This window comes from Nyctereutes procyonoides, unplaced genomic scaffold (assembly GCF_905146905.1).
Source record: "Nyctereutes procyonoides isolate TBG_1078 unplaced genomic scaffold, NYPRO_anot_genome, whole genome shotgun sequence".
Lineage (NCBI taxonomy): Eukaryota > Metazoa > Chordata > Mammalia > Carnivora > Canidae > Nyctereutes > Nyctereutes procyonoides.
In genome coordinates this window covers 13,956,068-13,980,807 of record NW_026575041.1, presented here as the reverse complement: position 1 = coordinate 13,980,807, position 24,740 = coordinate 13,956,068, and the positions used below count along the sequence as shown (strand labels likewise).

Sequence of the window (24,740 nt, the reverse complement as noted above, 5' to 3'; positions counted from 1 at the left end):
GAATCAAAAGAGCTAAAACAATTTTGAAAAAGAATAATAAAGTGGAAGAAAACACTTAACCATTTCCAAGACTTATTATCAAGACTTATATATACTAGTGGTAGAGGGACTAGAGCAGAAAAACCAGAAACAGCCTCACACAAACAGGCCAAACAATTTTTGTCCAAGGTGCAGAAGCAATTAAAAGGAGAAAGAACAGTCTTTCCACAAATGGTGCTGAATAACTAGATACCCATAGGCAAAAAATGAACTACTGCCTAAACCTCATCCAAAATTAGCTCAAAATAGATCATACATTTAATATAAAACATAACCGTATAAAACTTCTAGAAGAAAACAGGAAAAAACCTTTAGAATCCGGAGCATAAAGAGGTTTTAAATGTAACACCAAAAGCACAATCCATAATTTTTTTCAAGCAAAAATCAATAAATTGAAATTCATCAAAATTAAAAACATTTGCTCTGCAAAAGACCCTGTTAAGAGGATGAAAAGACAAGCTATGGACTGGAAGAAAATATTTTCAAACTACGTATCTGACATAGGATTCATATTCAGAATATATTAAGAACTCTCAAAACTCAACAATAAAAAAACACAAAACCAATCCAATTAGAAAATGAGGAAAAGATATGAAGAAACATCATCGAAAAGGATATATGGATGGTAAATAAGCATATGAAAAAGATGTTCAACATCACTAGCCATCAGGGAAATGTAAATTAAGACCATGATGAGATATCACTACACACCTATCAGAACAGCTAAAATAAAAAATAGTGACAATACCAAATGCCGGCGAAGATTCGGAGACACTGGATCTTTCATACATTGTTGGTGGGAATGTAAAATGGCACGGCCACTCTGGAAAATAGTTTGGCAGTTTCTTAAAAAACTAAACAAACTTAACCATGACCCAGCAATTGCCATTCTAGGCATTTATCCCAGAGAAATGAAAACTTAAGTCCACACAAAAACCTGTACACGATTGTTCATTAGCAGCTTTATTTGTAATACACCCAAACTGAAAAGGACCAAAATGTCCTACAATAAATAGATGAATAGTTAATAAACTGTGGTACATCCATACCATGGAATACTACTCAACAATAAAAAAGGAAAACGACTGATACACACAACAACTTGGATGGCATTATACTAAGTGGAAAAAACTAATCTTAAAGGGTCCCATACCGTAACATTCTTGAAATGACAAAATTCACATGTGATAAAAAGACAACATAGAACTCTACACACACATTGTACAATGTCAATTTGCTAAATTTGATACTGTATTAAAGTTATGTGAGATGTATGTGGGAGAACCTGAGTGACGGGCAATATGGGACTCCTCTTGTACTTTCTTTCAAACTTATTGAGAATCTAATTATCTCAAGATCAAAAGTTAAAAAAAAAAGGGGGGGGGGTAAAACTTAAGGCCAAGAAAAAAAGTCAGGCTCTGCCCAAGAAAATATGAAACGCCATGAAATCTACATCAAGAAAAGAAACTGGATAGCAATTTTTCCAAATATGACAATCCGAAATGTTCAGATAACATCACCAACAATACTCTAAATTATCAGCAAAAAATATGTAAATGTACATCAACACATTAGAGAGCAGGGGTTGGCAAACTGCAGCCCATAGCCAACTCCAGCTGTCTGTTTTTGTAAATACAAATTTACTGAAATGGACACAACATAACAAAAAACTCACTATGGCTTTAGATACTGGTTATTTTATGATAATACTGGATATCAGAAGAATATCATCTTACAAGTTAACGTTTTTCCTATTATTGCAGCACAAGTTATAATAATTCATCAGGATGTTTTATGCCTAAAACAAGTTTCCAAATCTAAGATTTTACGGAGGGGCGGGGGGAGGGAATTTCCCATCTGCCATCCAATTTACCAAAATATAAAATAAATTGTGCTCCCTGTAAAGTTCCAACTCACACAAACACAAATAGAAGTACAGCTTAACAGCAGTTAGCATACCTTGGAAAGTATCAAATCACCTAACCATCGCACACAATCGACATAATTCCTATGTATGTCTCTGGTGGAAAAGTCAGGAAAGTGAATTTTCTGAGAAATAAATGGCCTGAAATGGAAATGCCAAAAGTTAAAAGATTTTTTGTTAAAAAAAAAAAAAAACATAGGAGAATCACATTAATTTTCATTTTCAGATTTATAAAACGTTGACAAATGAAATATATGACTATTAACTCTGTGTTCCTAGAAAACTGCAAACTTTCCTATCTGTTTATCGAGAGCTAAAGTCTCATTTCATGTATTTGTTTCTATATTTTTTCCATTATCAGCCTTCAATTTTATCTTATGAAATTTCATTTATAAAAATTATACCTGCTTATCTTACTATGTAGACCAAAATTAATCACTTCAATTCTGGCTATCCTAACCAATGATAAGCACAGTCATCCGATTACAGCACCAAAAGTTTCTCATGGAAAACATTAAGCTATCTACTCAATCCTTTAAAATTAAGCATTAACAATCTATGCAACTCAACATATCTAGATTATTTCAAAAGATAGTCACCTTTCTAGGAACAATGACACATCATTCCAAAGGCTGCTAAAAATAAGGTTAGATGAGTCTTGCCTTGAGCAACAATTTCTAAAAATGACCTCTGACAGGAATTTGGCATTTATTAAGACTTTTCCTCTATTTAGGAAAGTGAAACATAGTGCTATTTTTTCCTTAAAAATGTTTGTGAGAAGACCACCAAGCATAGAAATTTCTACTAATTCTATAGTTAATTAAAAGTATACCTAACATTTCTAATCTAATGATTCAGTTTTATACTGAAATAACTGTAGAAGAATGATATGATGCCATGAATTAATTGTGTCTTGGGCAACTCACATGTCCTCTCTTTACTTTTCTCTCATATGTAAAAAGGATGTTGGGCTGAATCATCTCAAACATTCCTTCCAGTTCAAATTCTGGGAGCTTTTCTTTATTAAAACATTAAAATGTTATTAATGATCTGATACAAATTCTCAATTCTACTATAATTATGTTAATTGCTTTTTAGCCAAATATATATGTTAGTGCACTGAAATATTTGTTGACAGTTATAAACTTAACTGACAATCTATTAATAACCTGGTTTGATAACCAGAAAATAAATGTTAGCTTTTTTGTTAAAACAGAAGTGCAAAGTTAATATACACAGACATGACAGTTACAGTGAAAGCATTAATAGCCTGAAAAGATTCTGAAAAGACAATGACCGAAATAAGAATTGAAGCATTTCAAAAATATATTAAGAGGGGTATCTGGCTAGCTTCGTTGGTGAAACGTGCAACTCTGGATCTTGGGGCTTTAAGTTTGAGCTGCATGTTGGGTATGTGTGTGTGTGTGTGTGTATGTGTATACATATATACACATACACACACACACACACACATATATATTTTTTTGTAAGAAAACTCTAAAGTTCGCAGAGTCCCATGAAGCAAGGCCCTCCCTGCTTCTGAATTTTCTCCTTCTAAAATATGGATCATCATTTAAAGGAAAGCATTACATTACCACGAATAAAAGCCAAGAAACCCATTTTAAAAAATCATGATTTACTCTCTTGACTTTGAATTTATTAGACTGTTGACAAATAATACAAGTAATATTATTCTGAAAGGTTCTTTACTCTATCCCACACCAAGTTTAAGCAGCTTAAAATTGTTATAATGTAATAGCCAAGCATGTGCTTACCTAAATAAGTGAAAAGTACCACTAGATTAAGATGAAACCACAACTTAAGGGGGATTTTGAAAAAGGACCCACAAACATTAGACTAAAAATAAGACTTTGATTTAAAATGAGTAAACTTTATGGTATGGTAAACTGGTACCTCAAAGTTATTTAAAAAAAGGCTTCTAAACTCAATGTTGGAGAATTATTTAAAAATTCCAGAGAAAGTAAAATGCATCTATCCAACAGTATGAAATAGTTTTAAATAGCACAGATTTTACCTGTTAGTTTTATTTGGGTTATAATCGTAAGATTCCTTAATTGCATTCATCATTCTCTTTGAATTGATCCTCCAAAGTTTAAGAGAGTGATCCATACCACAGGACATTATTTTTTCACCCAAAAGATCATAGTCCTGTATGTAAAACAGAAAAGCTTAAATATCCAAAATTGCCCAAAATTAAACTATCCAATTTTCATCTGATGTACAACATAATGAAAACCGTATTTCAAGTCATACACATACATTTTATCTATGTAGCCCATAAATCAGTTGATGCTGCTTTCAAGATTTTTTTCAAGATTTATTTTAACTGATTTGTCATGATCACAATATGTGAGCTTATACTATATAAGTAAATTATTTGAATTTAGTTTTATCTATTCAATTATCTTTAAATATTTCCTTTGATTTTGAAAGTAAACTGAATGAATTATTCATTATATATTATATATATTATAAAATGAAACAATTATTCCATGACACAAAGACCTATGTAAGTTTTCTGTCCAACCCTGATTAAACAATGAAACTGACAGCTATATGTGAAACTATACAATGAGTCCTTTAACAAAACTGAAATTTTACTTTATCTGTGTACCTAAGTAAAATACTTGTTATATAGGTTATTAAGTTCACTTTTAAAAAGAAAAAAGGTAAAAAAAAAAAAAGGTCTAAAAAAGGGACAAGATATTTTAACTTTTTCATTTGCTACCTACTAATTTTGAAGACACCTAGCAGAACATCTATAATAACAACCTTATCCCACCTTATTTCATAGATAAAACAATGAGGCACCAAGATGCTATTTAATTTAGTACATGGTTCATGTGTTAAAATAAAACCTTTAAAAAAAGGGAAGAAAACAGTACAGAGGTCTATTTGAGAAAGAATATTTTCTTTATTAATCTAGATATTTCTGTGTACTCCAACCTTTCAATTGGTCGTGAATACTGTTTTACAAGAGCTTAAGGGTTTTAGGTTTGGTGTTCACTGAATTCACAAGTCTGGTTGCTGCTACTTCTAATTACCTCACTGTCAACAGCAATAAGACACCCTTACAATCAGTAGCTCGAATTTATAATTTTTTTTAAATTTTTATTTATTTATGATAGTCACACAGAGAGAGAGAGAGAGAGAGGCAGAGACATAGGCAGAGGGAGAAGCAGGCTCCATGCACCGGGAGCCCAACGTGGGACTCGATCCCGGGTCTCCAGGATCGCGCCCTGGGCCAAAGGCAGGCTCCAAACTGCTGCACCACCCAGGGATCCCTCGAATTTATAATTCTTAATGGATGGTGTCATGGCTTTTAGGACACAAAACCAGATGGGAGAATGCTACTGCAACTTTAGAAAATCCAAGGTGACAAGGTAGCTGAGGAGGTAGGTATGATTCTCAAAAGAATATAAACTCTAACTACAGGAATATTTAAGTCCTTTCAAATAAAACGCTACGTGCTTCAAAACATGGTGCCTCTTTACAGTTTAATAAAATACCGAAGACTTGTAAAACCACTAGATAAGCTATAAATAAAATGTAAGTAAAGCTAAAATAATGTGAAAATACTAGCTGACCAAAAATATCATTATCATTAAAATGAATCAACAAATTATAAAACATAAAGATACCATGAAACCAAAGGGTTACCTGAAACTTAAAGCATAATAAAACAATTCCTAAAAATAGATCTTATATTTCAACTTCAAATAAAAAATGAAAGCCGATCTCAATTGCTAAGCAGCAATTTCTTCAGTAATTGAGAAACAGCAAAACAAAAGTTACCTTGGTGATTTTTGATTGAACAAGTTCATGGTATTGTTTCATGAGATTCTAGGTGCTGGTATAAAGTGCAAGAGTACAGATAAAGCACAAAGAGCCTTACTTGCTTTATTCCTTCATCTGTAAACTAAAAACCTTATTATGTCCCAAGTAAATAAAATGAGTGGCTGGCAGACTATATGAAACCAACCATATGCTTTCATGTCAGAGTTCCATGAGGATTGTTCAGAGCTCTGTACACCTGATGGTCACTGCCCTGCAGCTTTCAACTTACAGCACTCAGAACTTCATCTCTGTGCCCTTCTACGCCTCCAAATATCGCCACCAGAGTGTCTGTCTGGATATTCCACAATCGTAAGGCATGATCTAGACATAAAAAGAATTAAAATGGACTTTTATCCTTCATTTACGCTGGACTCTCAACACCTCTGTAAAGAAGTGAAAACTACAAAAGTTTGGACTTCAGCAATACACAGGGAGGACTGGGAATGTAATCTACATTATATAACTGCTTAAAATATTTACATCAACATGCAGACTTAAGTATGAGCTCAAACTTTTCAGATCAAAAAGAAATATCTATGTGGTCTTAAAACATGTTTAGCTTATTTACCTCAAATCATACCCTAATTTGATGGACTCATGCTCCTGAGATAATACTTAGAGATTTGACTTAGGTTTCACGTTGAAACTTACATGTCACAGAGTAAGATACTCTATGACACAGAGTAAGATAAAGCGTTTTCCTCCACAGAATCCACATTTATAAATTGAAGGGGACTGCAAGATTTCTAAAGTAAACCCAAAATAGGATTAAAAGTTACATACACCACAACAAGCTTTTATAGTATTATAGACCTCCTAGAAATATAACTGTAATTTGAACAATCTCATTTTCCACTAAACATTAGCAGCAAAATATATAGTAACAACATAAAAACGTATTGTGTGAAATATAACAATGCCTATACTATATATGATTATTAACATATTCCATACACTAGAAGGCAATTATATAAATTGTGTTTAATAGTAGAAATTAACATTGCTGTAAAAATTATTTCTTGATTCCAATTATGTACAAGTTTTTGTGTAGACACTTGTTTTCATTTTTCTTGACTACATACACACACAGGAATGGTATTTCTACGTTTAACCTTTTGAGGAACTGCTAGATTGTTTTTTTTTCCCCAATAAAATAGTATCTACTTTTAATCAGTGATGTTTGATTCCTTCTTTAATTTAAAAAGGCGATCGTATTTTAATTAATGGTCTATAACGGCATGTGTAGCCATGGTATAACCTATATGACATTTTCACAAGGCACTGTTGCTTGCTTTTTTGAAATCAGATGTCTCTAAATATATGGTCTGAACAAAATATATAGCCCGATTATGATACAACTTAGAAACTAAAAGAACACAGGAAATTTCATTGTAACATATTGGAAAGTTTAATATTTAACATATTAGAAAGCTTAATATTTAACAAAAGCAGCTCCCAAAATTTTCTGGACCTATGTTTCTACATTTGCAGATCATTATGGTAATTAAACTGTAGTAAATGCCACTGTTTTTTATGGTCTTAGATTATCTATTCATGTTACTATGATACTTTTGTGAAGTTGATTAAGTGCTGAGTATTAGACTAAGGGTCTTAGCAGGCTCAAAGGACAAAAATCAGACCTTGAATGAAGTTTGAATTAATCCAGGTCGCCATTTGCTTAGGTTTTGATAATAGTCCACCCAAAATAGCATGACTAATAGAAATTTTTATATCTGAGTGATATTCCTGCCAGCAGCACCAACTGTTGAATGTTAAATATGAGTTTTGGCAGGTTAGACTGGTTTTTAAGGGAGATACATTTTGCTTTCCCACCAGCAATGTATAAGGGGCTTCAAACTTATCTACCTCTTGGTCAACATACATTACTGTCTTTTTGATTACTGTCAACCCTAGTAGGTATAAAGTGGTCTCATTGTGTGGGGTTTTTTTTATTTTATTTTTTTTTTTTTTTTTTATTTATCCATGAGAGACACAGTGAGAGAGAGGCAGAGACACAAGGAGAGGGAAAAGCAGGCTCCACGCAAGAAGCCTGTATGGGACTCCATCCCGGGATCCCAGGATCACGCCCTGAGCCAAAGGCAGATGCCCAACTGCCAAGCCACCCAGACGTCCCTCTCATTGTGTTTTTGATTTGTATTTCCCTAATGAAATGATATTATGCATTTTTCATGTGCTCACTGGACATTTGTGTGTATTCTTTAGAAAGTTTATTCTACACCTTTGTCCATTTTTAAAGGGTTGTCTTGTTGAATTTTAAGAGCTCTTGATACAAATCCCTTATTAGTTCTATAACTGTAGGTTATTTTTACACTTACTGACACAACAGAGCAAGAGCTGGGTTAGAGAGCTGTGATATTTAGAAAGTGTGGCATTATGACCTATATCACTTGTAAAGAAATACTTGGGCCCAGCTATTATCAAGAAAAGAGAAAAAGTTATCAACTCTTCTTAGGTGTTGATTTCCAAACTTAAGCCTTGGTAGATAAAGAAAAATCACACAGAAGCATTTTCATGGAAGAGTTTTGATTTGAGAACATTTTTTAGTACCTGCAGATTGTGAGGGAAGGTTACAGGTCTGACAAGCCTTTAAGAATAAACTTGACTAGAATAATAATGTAGAAAAAGAGAAAAGGCAATCAAGAACAGAATGTATAAATAAGAACACAGCTGATTTCAGAAAGCTCAGAAATGAGTAAAAGGCTTCTCTGAACCCTGAATAACTTATATTCCCAACATAAGCATATAGAGCAAGGCAGGGCTTTCTCTTTACATGTATGGGAAATATTTCAAAGAGCTTATGCTGGAGAATTTAGCATTTTAAGGAATTCTATTAGAGAATCCTTTATAATAAAACAAAAACTTTATACATGAAAAAGCAAAACAGATTTTCAGATGCATTATTTCTAACTACATGACTGGTCAGTGATAAGAGGACTTGCTAAACTATTTTAAGAATTCTTAATATCGGGATCCCTGGGTGGCGCAGCGGTTTGGCGCCTGCCTTTGGCCCGGGGCGCGATCCTAGAGACCCGGGATCGAATCCCACGTCGGGCTCCCGGTGCATGGAGCCTGCTTCTCCCTCTGCCTGTGTCTCTGCCTCTCTCTCTTTCTCTCTGTGTGACTATCATAAATAAATAAAAAAAAATTTTAAAAAAAAAAGAATTCTTAGTATCATAACTTTGGTGATCTGCCACTTAAATATTAATATAGCCTAAAATAATCCAATTGAGGATAAATGATGATAATGCACTATCGTAAGGTTGATACATGCTTAATCTTCAGTACCAATTATTTTATCTATGTCTGATATTAAAAGCATATTTCATGGTCTTTTTACCTAATTTTGGACCTGGGGATGCTAACATAGCCTGACATTCTTCTATTAAGATGTATTTTGTAAGTTCATTTTTTAAAAAAAGATTTCATTTATTTATTCATGACACACACACAGAGGCAGAGACACAGGCAGAGGGAGAAGCAGGCTCCATGCAGGGAACTCGATGCGGGACTCGATCCAGTGACCACAGGTACACGACTTGAGCTGAAGGCAGATGCTCAACCGCTGAGCCACTGAGGCATCCCTACTTTATAATTCTTTTCAAGTTTGGCTGTTGGTTTTTTTCTTTTCTAGTACCTTAGAACTCTTTGTCCCTTAAAAAATAATTCCCAAATAAATAGGACTAAAGAAACATTTGCTTCTCTTACCTTTACTTACTGAGAGGAGAAGATTTGGATCTCTTGGGTGGAATTTCAGCTCATTGATAGCATTTCCATGGCCAACATAATGCTACAATAAATTTATAACATTCAACTTTCATATTAAAATCAATAAATTCTTTCATTAATCTTAAGAGAATGGAAAAATAGTTTCGCTTAAAGTAGTGGTTCTCCACCCTGGCTGCATATTAAAATCAACGGACAAAGTCAAAGGAAAAAAAAAGATGCTTAAGTCTTATATCTGCAGGTACTCTGGACTGGATCAGCTGAGACCCAGGCAAGGATTTAAAAGATACTGAGGTGATTCTAATGTGCCCCAGAGTTAAAAACTTCTGATTAAGGTGATTTGCAAAACTTCTTAGTATCAAATTCCCAGGTTTCACCTTTCAGTTAGTTCTTTACATCCCTGATCAGGATATTTGGAAAAAGTACTCACTCTTCCCCTATAGTTCATATAGACCCTTTCAGAATACAGCAAGGCAGAAGAGAAATTAATTAAAAAAAAATTGCAAATAATAAAAACTTCCCACTTATTCCTTAATTTGTATTATCAAATGTAACAAAGGTCTCAAAAGACTTGTCTAAAAGAAGCAAAAAGCGAAAAAAGTACAAATCAAGATTGTACAGATATTGATTCTACTAGCTTTCAATTAAAAATGACACATTTTCACACAATTTTCTGTATTCAAAAAAGTGTGTATATAATTTAGCCAAAAACCTACCTTTATGCACTGCATTGTTATGGGATTAATTATCCTAATTATGCCTCTAGATCCAGCCACTGCCAGCAAAGGATGGCTTGTATTACTATCATATGTCCATGCACAAGTATAAAAGTTTTCATCAGCCTAAGAAATGCCAGTTAAGAAATAGAATTTGTTTTTGAAAAGTAAACATGTCAACGATTATAGTATAATACATGGAAACCTCTCAAGAAATGCTCAAGTTTTTGACACAGGAGTTCTCATTTCTCCTTACACAACCATATTTAAACAATGGACATTTCAGGTTTACAATCTATACCATGCGATCAAACAAAGCCAGTCCTTTCACTCAGTTTTGATGATTATTTAGATCCCTGCATAAATACTCCACTGTCATTTGAAAGCAACTATAGACAATATGCAAATGAATGAGTACAGCTGTGCCCCAGTAAAATTTTATTTACAAAGACAGGTAGTTAGCCCCACAGGCTAGAACTTGCTCAGCCTTTTTATCTCAATACTTCTGACTATGCATTGCTAGATAAAGAGTTAACTGTTCAGTTTTCCACCTTTTCCTGTAAGAAACTTTCCCAACATGGTTACAGGTCACTTCTTTCCGCATAAACTACAGAAGAATGAATATCCTTTCCTTTTCTTGTTTGCTAGGTTTTCAAATGGATCTGAAAGAAATACCATATCAACCACCTTTGTCTAACCTTTGGCTTTTTAAATCTTTCTTTTTCTTTAGGTACTCATGTTTTGCAGTATTTTATTTCCTAAACAAACAGCACATTTACTTTTTCCCTATAGGCTTTGTTGTTCAAGTACTTGGTATGAGTGCCAGTCACAGCTTCTTATCAGCCCCTATTTATTAATATTAACTACTCTGAAGTGATAAAATTCTAAGCAAGGTCAAAGAAACAAGACGTTTTAGCTACTCTGCTATCATTTCTATTACTGCATTTCCAAAGCACATCTTCAGGCACCTCTATCCACTCATATCCACCTTTCAATGCATTTCTAGGAATCAGGAAAATTAGATAAACTAGATATGACAAATCTCTTGGGTGATAGTTAAGAAACAGCACTGGTTAAAGAAAGGACAGCATAACTTTGGGAACTATGAAAAAGTTTTGGTGTACTTATTAAAAGTCAATTTCTGGGATCCCTGGGTGGCGCAGCGGTTTGGCGCCTGCCTTTGGCCCAGGGCGCGATCCTGGAGACCCGGGATCGAGTCCCATATCAGGCTCCCGGTGCATGGAGCCTGCTTCTCCCTCTGCCTGTGTCTCTGCCTGTGTCTCTGCCTCTCTCTCTCTCTCTGTGTGTGTGTGACTATCATAAAATAAAAATAAAATTAAAAAAAAATAAAATAAAATAAAAGTCAATTTCTTTAGCCAAAGATATTAAAAACCCAAGAAAGGATACATCAGCATCCACATAAGACTGCAACAACCGGATTTCTCCTTGTGAGTGACATTCATATAAGGTAACCTAATAAAAACAAAAATATAGTAAATTGCATCTCAAATACAGAAACCACAATTTCTTCACCTTTGAAACATATTTTAGTCACAAATGTCTTAAAGATACTACAGAAATTGCTTTAGAATAGCTTCTTTAAACTTAAGGAAGCATTTATAAAGCCTAATGTATTACATAATTTCCTTAGTATAAATACTGTGGCAATAATAATGGTTTCTATTTCCAATGTTTTAAATTTAGATCTCATACATGTAATTGCACCAACTCTTCAAAGTGAATACAGTTGAATTCCTCAAAGTAAAATTGTAGTTTATCATTTTTTTAAATCAAGTTCTTAAAGTCTTTGGTAGTTAATGAACACATATTAATTACAAATAATAAAGTCTATAATTTGCCTAGTAAATTTTTCTCATGAACACAGCTCATTAAATATTAACTTTCTGATGTATGGCTGATCTTTTTATTTACTGTATATTCTAAAGTTAATATATAAACTATATACAATTAAAACTTTAATAAATTTTCTATTTTTCTTACAGATTATAATCATGTTAGCAATACTTATTAATTTTAACAGATCCTATAAATCATCTATCACTGCCTATAAAATTAATAAAATCACTCTAATAGTCTAAAAAATATTCCTTATGAGTGCTAAACTAATTTATGTCCTAGAATTTTGTGGTGTTTTTTTTTTCTTTAAAAAAAAAAAAGTCTGGAGATGCCTGGGTGGCTCAGCGGTTCAGCGTCTGTCTGCTGGTTCAGCGTCTGTCTGCCGTGTGGCTCAGGGCAGGATCCCCAGGATCCGGGATTGAGTCCCACACATCCAGCTCCTTGCAGGGAGCCTGCTTTTCGCTCTGCCTGTTTCTCTGCCTCTCTCTCTCTCTCTCATGAATATATAAAATCTTAAAAACAAACAAACAAAAATCCAAACAGAACTTTTTCAGTAAACTATCCAATGGCCTTTCATGTCATTTTAAATGAAATAGGGATACTTTCTGTTAGAATACCTGGAACATTTAAATAAGTATATTGAAGCACTACTTATAATTAATTCTATTATCATGGTCAAGTTAGTGAAGTATAATCTTAGGTTTATAGTTATATCTTAAAAATAGATTCAAATTAAAGCACTTATGTTCCCAACTAGGAAAAAATAACCTAATCTTTTTCTTGAACCTGTATCTTTCCCCAATGACTTTTTTTTCCCCCAAAGAATTTAGGAACCAGACAACTATAAGAAGCCACGTATCACAAGCCACATTTGGCTAAACACCAAAAAAAGCTGTTATTCCATGTTATCAATTGCAGTAGCCAAGTTTCAAATTCTCAGTATTTCAACAACCTAGTAAAAGCGCCAGAGCCTTAAATGTAATGAAACTTTCCTTAAAGGAAGTTTTATAGAAAACTACCTGAAGCCAAATTTTACTTTTTAGAAAAATGGAATAGAAAGGATCTAGCCCAGAATGGATGCATGTGTTTATTATGATTCTTAAACTTGTAGGGGAAAAAAACTTGAAAATACGCTGACATTTGAAAAATACAGAGTTCACAACTCTCTTGTAAGATTACTTTGTTTGAAAACAGAATACCAACACTTGAGAAACAAAAATCAAATACAGAAAACAGTATGCATTAAAATCACATTCTTTTATTGCCTAAGAAGCTTAATACAACTACTAAAGAAGCATAAAATTTTATTTTACTCAAAGTAACAATGTATGTGGATCATCTCTCAGATTCACTCCTCTTCACCTCTTAAGCTAAAGGCAGAGGAAGTAACTTGTATTTGTTGTTAAACAGTATCTAATTAGTCTACTTCCTCAGTTTTTCTTTTTCCAAACCTAACAACTAATTTCTATTTCCTCAGTTTTTCTTTTTCCAAACCTAACAACTAATTTCTATGGTATTTCTCCTAATTCCTAGTATAGTATTAATGGAAAACCAGAATGTTAGCTAATGCAAACTTAAGAGGACAATTTTCCCTAAGGACTAAGGAATCTTCTAGTTCCCCATTTATCTGGAAGTCAAGAGAATAAATAAGTTTTTGCAGTCCACCAGTTCAGCCCCTATTTAAACGAAAACGTTCAAAATGGTTTATGTTAAAATGTGTCACCATGTTTCTTCCATACACTTCTCTCAGTTCAAGATACGTTTTGGCTTCCTTAAATAAAAATAAATCTAACATGTTTATAGCAAATAGTTAAAATACTTTCAATACCTAATATATAAGCCACTGGATTATGCTTTGAATTTACAGAGAGCCACTAAGTTTATTATTTTTAAGAAACTATAGACTTTATATCCTAATTTGAATAATACACAAAAACAGGAATCAATTTTTTCAGCCATGCAAAATGAAGTATTAATGAGAACGAAATATAAACAGAAAGCTGTTTCATGAACTGAGAGTAATAAATGAAATAAAGACGTATTGTCACCAAGTCGTGTATACCAGGTTTCAACATTTTTAACTAGTTTGTGACAATTTCTAGAATATTACATAAGGAATATTAATAAACCAGCTATGCCAAATTTACTTCACAATAATTACACTTCAATATTATAACACTGAAGTCTAATAATCAAACCAAATGCCAAACAGACCCCTGAACACTCACTCTGTTGCTTCCTACAGTTGCAAACACTAATGGATCTCCTTCTTTACTGTGCCAGTTAAACTGTACTCCAAATAATGGTTGATTATGATCTTCCTATAAAAAAAATCATAAAAGAAAAATTACTATAATTTAGAAACAAAAGAATGGTGAACTGACCATTTCATTTCCCCTTAAACTCCTCCCACACCTGCCACAAAATGTAGGCCACTATTTAAAGTAGAGATCAGGAAATGAGAACTCGAGGATCACTGGGTGGCTCAGCGGTTTGGTGCCTGCCTTTGGCCCAGGGCATGATCCTGGAGACCCGGGATGGAGTCCCACATCAGGCTCCCTGCATGGAGCCTGCTTCTCCCTCTGTCTGTGTCTCTGCCTCTCTCTCTTTCATGAATAAATAAAATCTTTAAAAAAAAAAAAAAAAAGGAAATGAGAACTCATCTATGAAAATACTTCGATATTTGCCTTCTGTTTTCTTAAACCCAATCATATTCTGATCAAAATTAAACTGGATAATTATCATAGATGCATTTAATCTCTTGGGATATACGGACATTAACTTTTGTTTCTCCAACAGGAAATCAACAAATAAACTAAAAGTTAATACAGCTTCTCTAACACTCACTAAACCTTATTAGGTTTAATTTTTTTCCCCATAAAATGAAGCATATCAGACTCCATTCAAATCACTGCTTTCTATTATTCCTATAGAAACAATTTCAAATAATCTTGGATTTGGGTCCAAAAAAAAAAAATCCCAAATTTCATAACAAACAATAATACCTGAGCAGTGTTGACCAGGGGAGGCAAAGGACTGTAACATCAGTTACCAAGAGGCTATTAAGGAGGTACATAAAATACAAGGACAGTTGAACCCCGAATGACACAGGTTGGAACTGCAGAGGTCCAATTAAACACATTTTTTTTAATACAGTACTGTAAACGTATTTTCTTATGATTTTCTTAACATTTCTTTTCTTTATGTTACTTTACTCTAAGAATGTAGTATATAAAATACACACATGTACAAAATAGGTGTTAATCAACTTTATGTTATTGGTAGGGTATATTACTGACTTCTGATCAACAAGAGGTTATATTAAGTAGTGAAGTTTGGGGGAATCCAAAATTAAACTTAGATTTTCTACTGCACAAAGGTGGGGGCAGAGCACTTCAAGCCTCAAGTTGTTCAAGGGTCAACAGTATTCACTTTTATTCACAATATTATTTTTCAGCCTTAGACTTTTACTGTCAGTCTCCTGGCACTGAACATTAACTTTCACATTCACCTTTAACAACCTTCATTTCTTATTCTTTGAAAAGTCACAGCTTTAGGTTTTTGAAATATTTAATCCATTTAAACAGGAAAACCAACACCTCCCAAACATACTACCTAGAAATAGGTTAAAATAACTATTAACACAAAACTATAATAGACATTTTGCTTTAAAAAAAAAAAAAAAAAGAATACAGGGACGCCTGAATGGCTCCGAGGTTGAACGCCTGCCTTAGGTCCAGGGCATAATCCTGGAGTCCTCAATGAAGTCCCACATCAGGCTCCCTGCATGGAGCCTGTCTCTTTCTCTCTGTGTCTCTCATGAATAAATAAATAAAATCTTAAAATAAAATAAAAATACGGAAATTAATTTCCCTCCATTTAAGAGAATATAATTTGACACACTGAGCAATGTATTTTGCTACACAGACAGGAAAATTAATTTCCATATTGCCAGAGTTTTTTAATGCTTTCTGAATACTTTACCACAAATGATAAGGATTAAATATTTAAAAACTGCACAAAGACATCTGTTTCAATTTATGTTGACTGAAAGTTAATAGGTCACATTCAGTTCTTTTTAGTAGCGGCATCAAGAAGTGGCTTTGTTTGAAAGTTTTAATCAAAATACAAAGAATAACACATTCCAAAATCTTTTATCTTAATACAAATAAAAAAAAAACCCAGTATGTAGTACTAGGTATTACCCATTTAAATTAAAACAAATAAAGCAAAACAAATTTAATAACTATGCAGTCTAGGCAACAAAAACCTTCAAAAATACTTTTTAAAAAATATTTAAAACTTGACAAAGTATCTGAGCAGAAAATGTCTACCACTGAAAATTATTCTGAAGGCGAGCACTCAGCCTACAGGATCTGTCTTTCTGCACATACCTTGAGACTATTTACACACTTGAAAGAATATTTGCATTTCTTTGACTTCCATTTTCCCTTCCCCCAACTTTTCCTTCCAGGAGCATTTGGTGTATTTGTAGGTGTATCAGGGCGTTCAGTGTTGGTACCACTTTCTATACTGACAGCATCATCCTGTAACCAGTAAATTAGGAAAAATTACATGAAACAGCAATACTGTAACAGCAAATGACTTTGTGCTGGGTAGCTGACTGACCCAGAAGTAGTAATTAACAAATTCTACAAGAAATGGAAAAAATGATTCCTATCTCCAAATAAGGATAAAAAGCAAACCAGTTACACATTATTTTTGGATTTTTGGTATTTCAGCAATAATATAAACAAGAAAAGCTCATCAGAGTAATAGTAAGAATAATATTGCCTTTAAATAGAGCACGGTTCTATGCCAGCCACCTTAATACACTGGCTCATTTCATGTTTACAACTCTTCACAGAAGGTACATTTAGATAAGGAAGTGTTGTTTAGAAAGCTTAAGTGGTCTCTTGCTGCTTAGGGTTGCTGGGATTCCAACCAAAGCTGTGACTCCTAAATCTGACTCAACTACATGTCTTCATAATTCATTTGACCGCTGCTCAGCTTAGAATACAGTGGTCAGTGGCCCTCTGAGGATCAGGGAGTGCTACTGCCTCTTATTCTAGGTACAGTTTCTGAAAATCCTGTTTTATCATTCAAATTACGCTTAATTAGAATACAACCATTTAGAATTTCTTTAAAATCTTACATATTTACAAGTGACATTTGCCTCACAGCTCTTATGTAATAATGCTTATATAGAATTCCGGAAACTCTCTATAATTAAAGTCCTTCCAAATGTAGAAATGACTGCAGAAAATCATGAAAATTCACTTAATGTATACCCTATCTCCAGTCCCCAAAATACATTCATGGCTCTCTAATCTAAGATTTAACTACCTCCTCTGACTACAGATTTCAGTGTGTTCTTTGGAATAAAGAGATTTGTTTAAACCTATTGCCTTAGGGTAATAGTTCCTGAACTCACTCCAGAGGAAGCCTTTTTTTCATGGAATGCCTGTTAATATCTATTAAAACAAGTCTAGGAAACACTGCCTTAGGGGTAGTTCTAAATGATTGCCTCCGAGTTTTATATTTACAGAAGTTTCAAAAATTAACGGGAGTGTCCAAAAGCATATAAAAAATTCATACTAATTCACCTAAAAACAGGATGGTATTATACAGTTGTTCTTGGGGATACTTTTCAAAATTTCAAACGGTCCTACCTTTAAAAAAAAAAAAAAAACAACACTAATTATTCTTGAATGTATCAATTAGGATAAAAAAATTGGATAGATGGGACACACTAAGTGTTCAACATTTGAATTGTAATTTAATGTAAATACAATCAGACAAAAAAAAAGTAAAATTCTAAAGTTCAGTTCCTAGGCTGAAATCACGGTTTATATTTCTATTTCTCACCCTCTTTCCCAGTTTCACATAGTTAACATCTAGTGTAGAAAATAACCATCCTTCAGTGAAAAACTATGTACTATCTATAGCACACCTTTCCATGACATCAGATTCTAGCCCTCTTCATTGCCTTTGAACAACCTTAAAATTCATTTTATACTGTGGATAACTGAGTAAGAGGTTCAAAATGCCTTCCCTTCCACTCTCTAAAAAACTCTTGCCTCCATCTGCAATTTCACCTCTCCATTCCTTTAATCTATAAATGTATATTATTTGACTTAAACTTGCCTGGTTCTCTCATATGAGTAAATAAAAATTAACATGTTTCACTTACCTTTTTCTGAAAATTGTCTTTTAACACTAGAGAAGTAAAATAATAAGACTGACATTTATTCACCAGCTTCTTTACATTCTGGCCCAAAATTCAACTGCAAGTCAAGAAACCACACAAAACACTGTTTTGTTTAACTTACTCATCTCCAAAGGAAAATCACGAAGGAATCAAATGGAAATGCAACAGTCACAATGCTTTAATTTTATCTTTAAATTAAAATCAAACCTTTGCTGAGTATCTGTGTATAGGCTGACTTCCACCTTGGCACCTCCTCAAGATACAAAAAGATGATATGGCACTACCATCTTTTTTTGCCCAACGAGGAAACAGTAATTTGTCCCTTAATCTTGCCACAGGTTACTTAAGCCAAGTATAAATCTCTAGGGGATCCCTGGGTGGCGCAGCGGTTTGGCGCCTTCCTTTGGCCCAGGGCGCGATCCTGGAGACCCGGGATCGAATCCCACGTCGGGCTCCCGGTGCATGGAGCCTGCTTCTCCCTCTGCCTGTGTCTCTGCCTCTCTCTCTCTCTCTCTCTCTCTCTCTCTCTGTGTGTGACTATCATAAATAAATAAAAATTTTAAAAAAAGTATAAATCTCTAGATTCATCCCTGTACTAGGCAACCATTAATACTCTTCCAGAACTGAAATAAATACTCTGCAGTCATTAAGACCTTTATAAACTCAATAAAATGGCATATACATATACAAAACCCCTAAAACACGTCCTTTCAATTCTTTGATTCACATCCAGAGTAGTAATTGCTCAGGTTACCTTAACTCCCAACTCAAAAACACCACATTCTTTACTCACTTGCTTTTGGCTTTTCATTATTCACTTTCCTCAAGAGTAAGACCACTACTACCCCTGTTAGCTTTCTCTGAACTTAATTTTCTACAGTGTTCTTTACTGCCTTTCCTCACTGCTTCCCTCTAACCCATGTCCTCATTTAGGGTTGCTGGGTGGAATTCACAGGGCCTGTGAATTTAAATGGCAAAAACAAACAAACCTACTTAATTTTCACCATCTTTAACTGAAATTTAGCATTTCCTTCTATTAAAAGAAGGCAACATACATGCAAATACTACTATAGCTCTGACTTTCTCATCAGTGGAAATCAAATATTTTTATATTATTCTCGTAGTTGCAGATCTTAAAAAACTGTTTATGACCATCGCTACTACCAGACCCTCCGCTTGATCCAGTTATTTAATGTGCTAATGAAGTAATTGGGGCACCTGACTAGCTCAGTAGGCAGGGCATGGGCTCGCGATCTCTGGGTTTTAGTTCCAGCCCCATGCTGCGTGAACAAATTACTTAAAAAAATAAACTTAAAAAAAGTCCTTATCTGAACACTTATATTAAAGCAACTTACTAAAACAAACCTTAAATTTGTTTTGAAGAACATTTTAATAACATTTCATCATTTTGTTAGTTTATTTGTAGCCTTATATACTGTATTTTATACATTAAAAAATGTCCTGAGAAGACTACCCAAATGCACTGAGGTGTCTAAAGCACTAAAAAGGTTTAAAGTCCCTATTCAAATGAGAGAACCAAAACAAAAGCTTAATCCACTGTTTGGTGCCAAATAGCTTTAGAATGTAAAGAATATATCCTCAAGGGTCTACCAAAAAGGCTTTCAATTTATTAGGTCCCCTGAAATTTTCCTCAGTCTAAACAGAGTACTGACATTCTCATTACATTTCTGCTTGAGTATTTAATATGTGCAAGGTCCAGAAGCACAAGTCTTCATAGTAATTAACTGTTGTATAGTACTTCAGAGTGGAGCAGGGACTCTTCTATGCAATTTACCTGTATTATCTCATTTAGTCCACGCAAACACTCTTTGAGGTAAATACCATTATTATCTCCATTTCTAAAAAAATTAAGAAAACTAGATCAAGTAGCTTGCTCAAGGTCAAGCAGCCAGTAAGCAGATTGAGAATTTTAACCTAACATGTGGATCCAATCTGTACTCCTACTGGCTCACCTAATTTGCCCAGAAATAAAACAGGCTCCAAGGACTGAAATGAAGAGGGCCAAAAGCGTTAGGAAGCAATATATAAAACTGAGAAGTACAAACAGGAAAAACATTTAAAGTAACGTTCAACACCTCAACTTTCCAGAAACTTCAAGTCCAAATCTCACAAACTACCTTTCTTCTGTCTACAAAAATTCTTTTCCATCTCTCCAGTGAAAATTTTGGTCATGACACCAGGCCATATGTAGGCTTCAGTTAGTGATGTAACGATGTAGAATTTAGGAAACGGGTAAGACAGCGTTTATTCCTAAAACTGGACAAGCTGAAAAAAAAAAATGAAAAAACAACACCCTCCCACAACACTTCGAAGGTCTTAAAAATATACTCAGACATTATTGCCATACAGGATGAAAATCCACATCTGGATAACTCTGAATTGTCGTTTCGCTGACCTTATTGGTATAAACTTAAAACTGAAAATTAATGTCACTTTAGTCATTCCTGGCGACTTACCTAAACACTACAATGATTGCCGAGATCCATTTCAGAGTTTTTAAAAAGAAAAACTCTGATTCCAAAATATCTTACATTTGCGAAACGACGAGTCCACACCTAGAGACATGAGTCTTTACCACTGTTGCCTAAAATCTTCCAGGTCGTCCCTCTACTTTAGTAGAGCTTTAAAAATAGTAACCGATTCTTCCCATTACATCAAAGGTGGTTTCCCTCCGACTCATAAGACGACCCTCTCAATTCTGCTCCGGAAGGAAAGCCGACGGTCAGGGACGCCCCATCCCCACCCACAGGACAGGGGCAGACCTGAAATCCCATCTTCAGAGGAGTCCCCCAAACCCCGTTAACTTGAAGATGTAACCACGCTTCCCGTCCTGGACAGTCGGTAAGGGTCGAAAAGAGACGCGATCCAATTCCTGCTTAAGAGCCGCTAACTCACGCTGGCTCCTCCTCCCAACTTTCTCAGAAAAATCTCTAAGTTGCCTTTTAAACTCCAGGAATCTCAGATCTGCACTCCCCCCCCCCAAGCCTCCCCAAGGCGCCCCCGACCTCGCCCGGGGGTCTCAGCGCAGACCCCTCCGGACCCCCGCCCACCACGCTCTCCGAGCCCTCTCTCCTCCGCCAAGTTTCTGCTCGCCCTCCGCCCCCGCTCGAAATCCCCGTAGAGACAAGTTCGATTTTCTCCTCCCCGCCCGCGTTTTCCTGAGGGTGACACCTCTCCCTCCCCCCACAGCAGCCACCCCGCCCGCCCCCACGCCGACAGTTTAAAAAAGAACTTAAAACTTTCATTCCGGAGTCCCGTCCGCACTGCTCTGGGCTACACTCACATTCTCGTCTCCAGAGAGGTCCGGGTTGCTGTTCTCGTCGCTACTCAGCTTCTGCTTCTTGGCCGCAGGCATGTCTGTTCCCGCCGGCGCTGTCGACACTTCCCTCTCGGACATATTCCTCCGCCTCCCTCCAGGTTCCTGCCGCCTAGGGCGGGGCCTCCGCCACACCGCCGTCAAGCAAGCCCGGCCGGAGCCTGCCGCAAAGTTGCCGCTGCCGCCGCCACCTCCGCCGCTCCCCCCACTGTCGCAAACCGCGCCCAGCCGCCGAGGCGGGCGTGCGTGCGACCCCGCCACACTGCTGAAAAAGGGGCGCGCGTGCGCGCCCTCCCGCGCAGCTTCCTGGCTCGTTCCCTTTCCCTGCTCCCGTCTTGCCCTTTTCCCGCCGCCCTCCCGGCAGTTTGCACGGAGAGGTGGGATCCGTTGGCTGTCGAGAGCAGTATTTCGTACGTCCCCTTTCCCCACTGCCGTCTCGAAAAAGAAGAGGCGGAACTCAAAGGGATGCGCCCTCACCCCCTTCCTCCTTCCAAAGACGTTTCAGCCGCAATCGGCCCAATCCTTCGTTCCCCGACCCGCTGCAAGGACTCGAAAGTCTGTGGAATGGACTAGACCACCGATGTTCCCGGGGATGGGGGAAGATACGAGAAGTCACCTCTTGCTTTAGCGGCGTACGCCAAGTGTCCTTAATCTTGAGCTCGGAGGACAATACTCTCGCATTATTCGGGGAACTCTGGAAGGCCTAGTGTTTCGCTGTGGGTAGGAGTTGGAGAACCGTGCAGTCCCCCTCACTTGCCTCCCCCATCTAGCGAGTGGAAGTTACCGACTCAGACCTGCGCATGCGCCGGGGCGTATTCTCGCGCTGGGTTGTCCAGACCCGCCTCCCGGGGCCCCTCCTCTCCGAAAGCGCGTCGGCCGAACCAGGTAGTCGTCCACCGGGTTTCCGTAGCCCGGGGTGGGTTTCAAAGCACCCCCGAGGCGGACTGTCTGGAGGCGTCCTAAATTCTTGATGACTGTCTAAGCTGATGAATATTTATTTTAATCAGCGATGATTCTCACCCAGTTGTGCCGATGTTGAGTATCATTTAAGTTAGCAACATCCTGCAGTTACGATTCTAGGCTCCAGTGAGTCGTCCAGTCTATAAAGTGCTCTTTATAGCAAGAGATTGCCAAGGCCCTGAACAACGCCAAGGCCTAAAAATCAGTAGGTATCTCCGACTATGTATGACTGTGACACTTGACGGACAAAATTTTGAGGACACACCAGATACAAGAAAATTTTAGGGAAAGGCAGCAAAACCGTTGTACTTCACCAAAATGTCTGTTCACTGTTAGTATATCTGGGCGCTTGACAGGTGTCAAATAAAATTGGAGAAACTTGTGGATTTGTTAGATGGTTCATTAAGGCACATAACTAAGCAGCAGGAAAGGAGAACCTTGACAAGAAGTAAAAGCCAGACCCTCACCCCCTTTTTGGTAGATTTTAGTTGGGACTAATCTTTCTGGGCCTCATTGACCTCATCTGTGAAAACGAGGAAATTGGAAGGGACCGGACGCTTCCGGAGGACCTACTTGATACTACGTATTTTTTCTTTGTTAGACCTCATTACATCACCCAATGGGTAACCTGTTTAGAGTGTCCCATCCATGAAGTTCTTGTGTACTTGAATTACTTCTGCATTATGCCTTAAGAGAGAAGGTCAGTTTCATTATCTGCAGATTGGAAGTCACTTTTCCTTCGGAAACAAGGCGAGAACTTAGTTGAGTATGGAAAAAAAAAAAAAAAGGAAGGTAAGGCAAAGGCAGGGCACAATAAGAGGTCTTTGCAATGAAGACTCGGGAAAAATAGGAGGCTGAAAAAAATTAAAGTTCAGGTCTTAATAATAAGAATTGCAGGGTCGCCTGGGTGGCTCAGCATTTGCGAATCTGCTTTCGGCCCAGGGTGTGATCCCGGGGTTCTGGGATCGAGTCCCACATCGGGCTCGCTGCGGGGAGCCTGCTTCTCCCTCTTCCTATGCCTCTGCCTCTCTCTGTCTTTCATGAATAAATACATAAAATATTTTTTAAAAAATAAGAATTGCAGTTATTTGTTAAACTCTTCTAATAAGCCAGGCATTCCTCAGTTAGTGAGAAAGAGATGAGATTGGTATGGAGTCAGCAACTGAGAAAGTAAGATGTGCTTGGTGTGACATTTTCATGGGCAGAGACCAACTTCCTGTCTGTTGAGAAGACTGTGAAATTTTGCCCTACAATTAAAGGATAGTCAACTAAAGCATTTCCAACCCGAATTACACTGTGTGTCTGGGATCAGTGGGAACTGGAAAGTGGGAGTCAAATTCTGGTCATAAAATTAGGAAAGTTGCTGAACATTTGAATACAGGACACATATGGAAGGAAAATGCCTCTATGTATGCATGTTAGCTGTAACAAAGCAAAAATGTTTTTAAAGAGTTATTAAAACTTGGAGAAATATTTTTTTGAATTTTCTGATGAGTCAGGGATAATAAATGGAAATTAGTTAATGCTCATTAGTGTTAAAAAATTATTCTAACGCTTGTTAAAATAGTAAGGGACTTTATTCAGGACTATTGTAATGGGTATCATGACTATTGCCAATAGAAAAGAGATAGGGCTCAACTCTGAAATGTAGCAAGCAAGGATGGGGATTTATAATCAAGGAACGGAGTTGGGGGTGAAGGAGTTTAGGACATACCACCCACAATATGCTTCTTTAGTATATTGGTTATTTTGAGCTGAGGTCACTTGAAAAAAAGCCTTTCTCTGAACTCCTCTTATCTGCCTAAAGACAGATCCTCCAAAGGAGCTCAACTGTCATAAATCCCCTCCCCAGGAGTTTCATCAACCAGAGAAGATTGACTCTTATCACAGAAGAGGAGACTAGAAGTCACACCACACCCACACCAACTTTGTCACCAACTGTCATATCTCCCACCTATTGTAAGGGATCTTTAAAAAAATAATAATTTACTCTCATCTTTCAAAAAAAAAAATCATTTACTTTCTCTGTGTGAAATACATCTCCCAGCCCCTTCCCCCATTGATGGTATAAGCTCAAGTCTCACTACTTTTTGG

The 24,740-nt window shown here is 36.3% G+C and overlaps 1 protein-coding gene across 2 annotated transcripts in view; it reads right to left on the bottom strand.

Annotated features, from left to right (window-relative positions):
* EED (embryonic ectoderm development) overlaps positions 1 to 22,389 on the bottom strand; it is a 30,144-nt gene extending 7,755 nt beyond the window's left edge. Inside the window, exons 1-10 of one of the 2 annotated variants that reach the window (XM_055320611.1) lie at positions 21,654 to 22,389; positions 16,533 to 16,685; positions 14,367 to 14,459; positions 11,689 to 11,754; positions 10,282 to 10,407; positions 9,548 to 9,629; positions 6,051 to 6,142; positions 3,999 to 4,132; positions 1,999 to 2,104; positions 788 to 862 (exon numbers count right to left, since the gene is read on the bottom strand). In XM_055320611.1, coding sequence (XP_055176586.1) covers positions 788 to 862; positions 1,999 to 2,104; positions 3,999 to 4,132; positions 6,051 to 6,142; positions 9,548 to 9,629; positions 10,282 to 10,407; positions 11,689 to 11,754; positions 14,367 to 14,459; positions 16,533 to 16,685; positions 21,654 to 21,767 — 1,041 coding nt within the window. In that variant the 5' untranslated portion in view covers positions 21,768 to 22,389. The remainder of the gene's footprint in view (positions 1 to 787; positions 863 to 1,998; positions 2,105 to 3,998; positions 4,133 to 6,050; positions 6,143 to 9,547; positions 9,630 to 10,281; positions 10,408 to 11,688; positions 11,755 to 14,366; positions 14,460 to 16,532; positions 16,686 to 21,653) is intronic. The other variant, XM_055320612.1, reaches the window with a different exon arrangement.
* Positions 22,390 to 24,740: the final 2,351 nt, after the last annotated feature.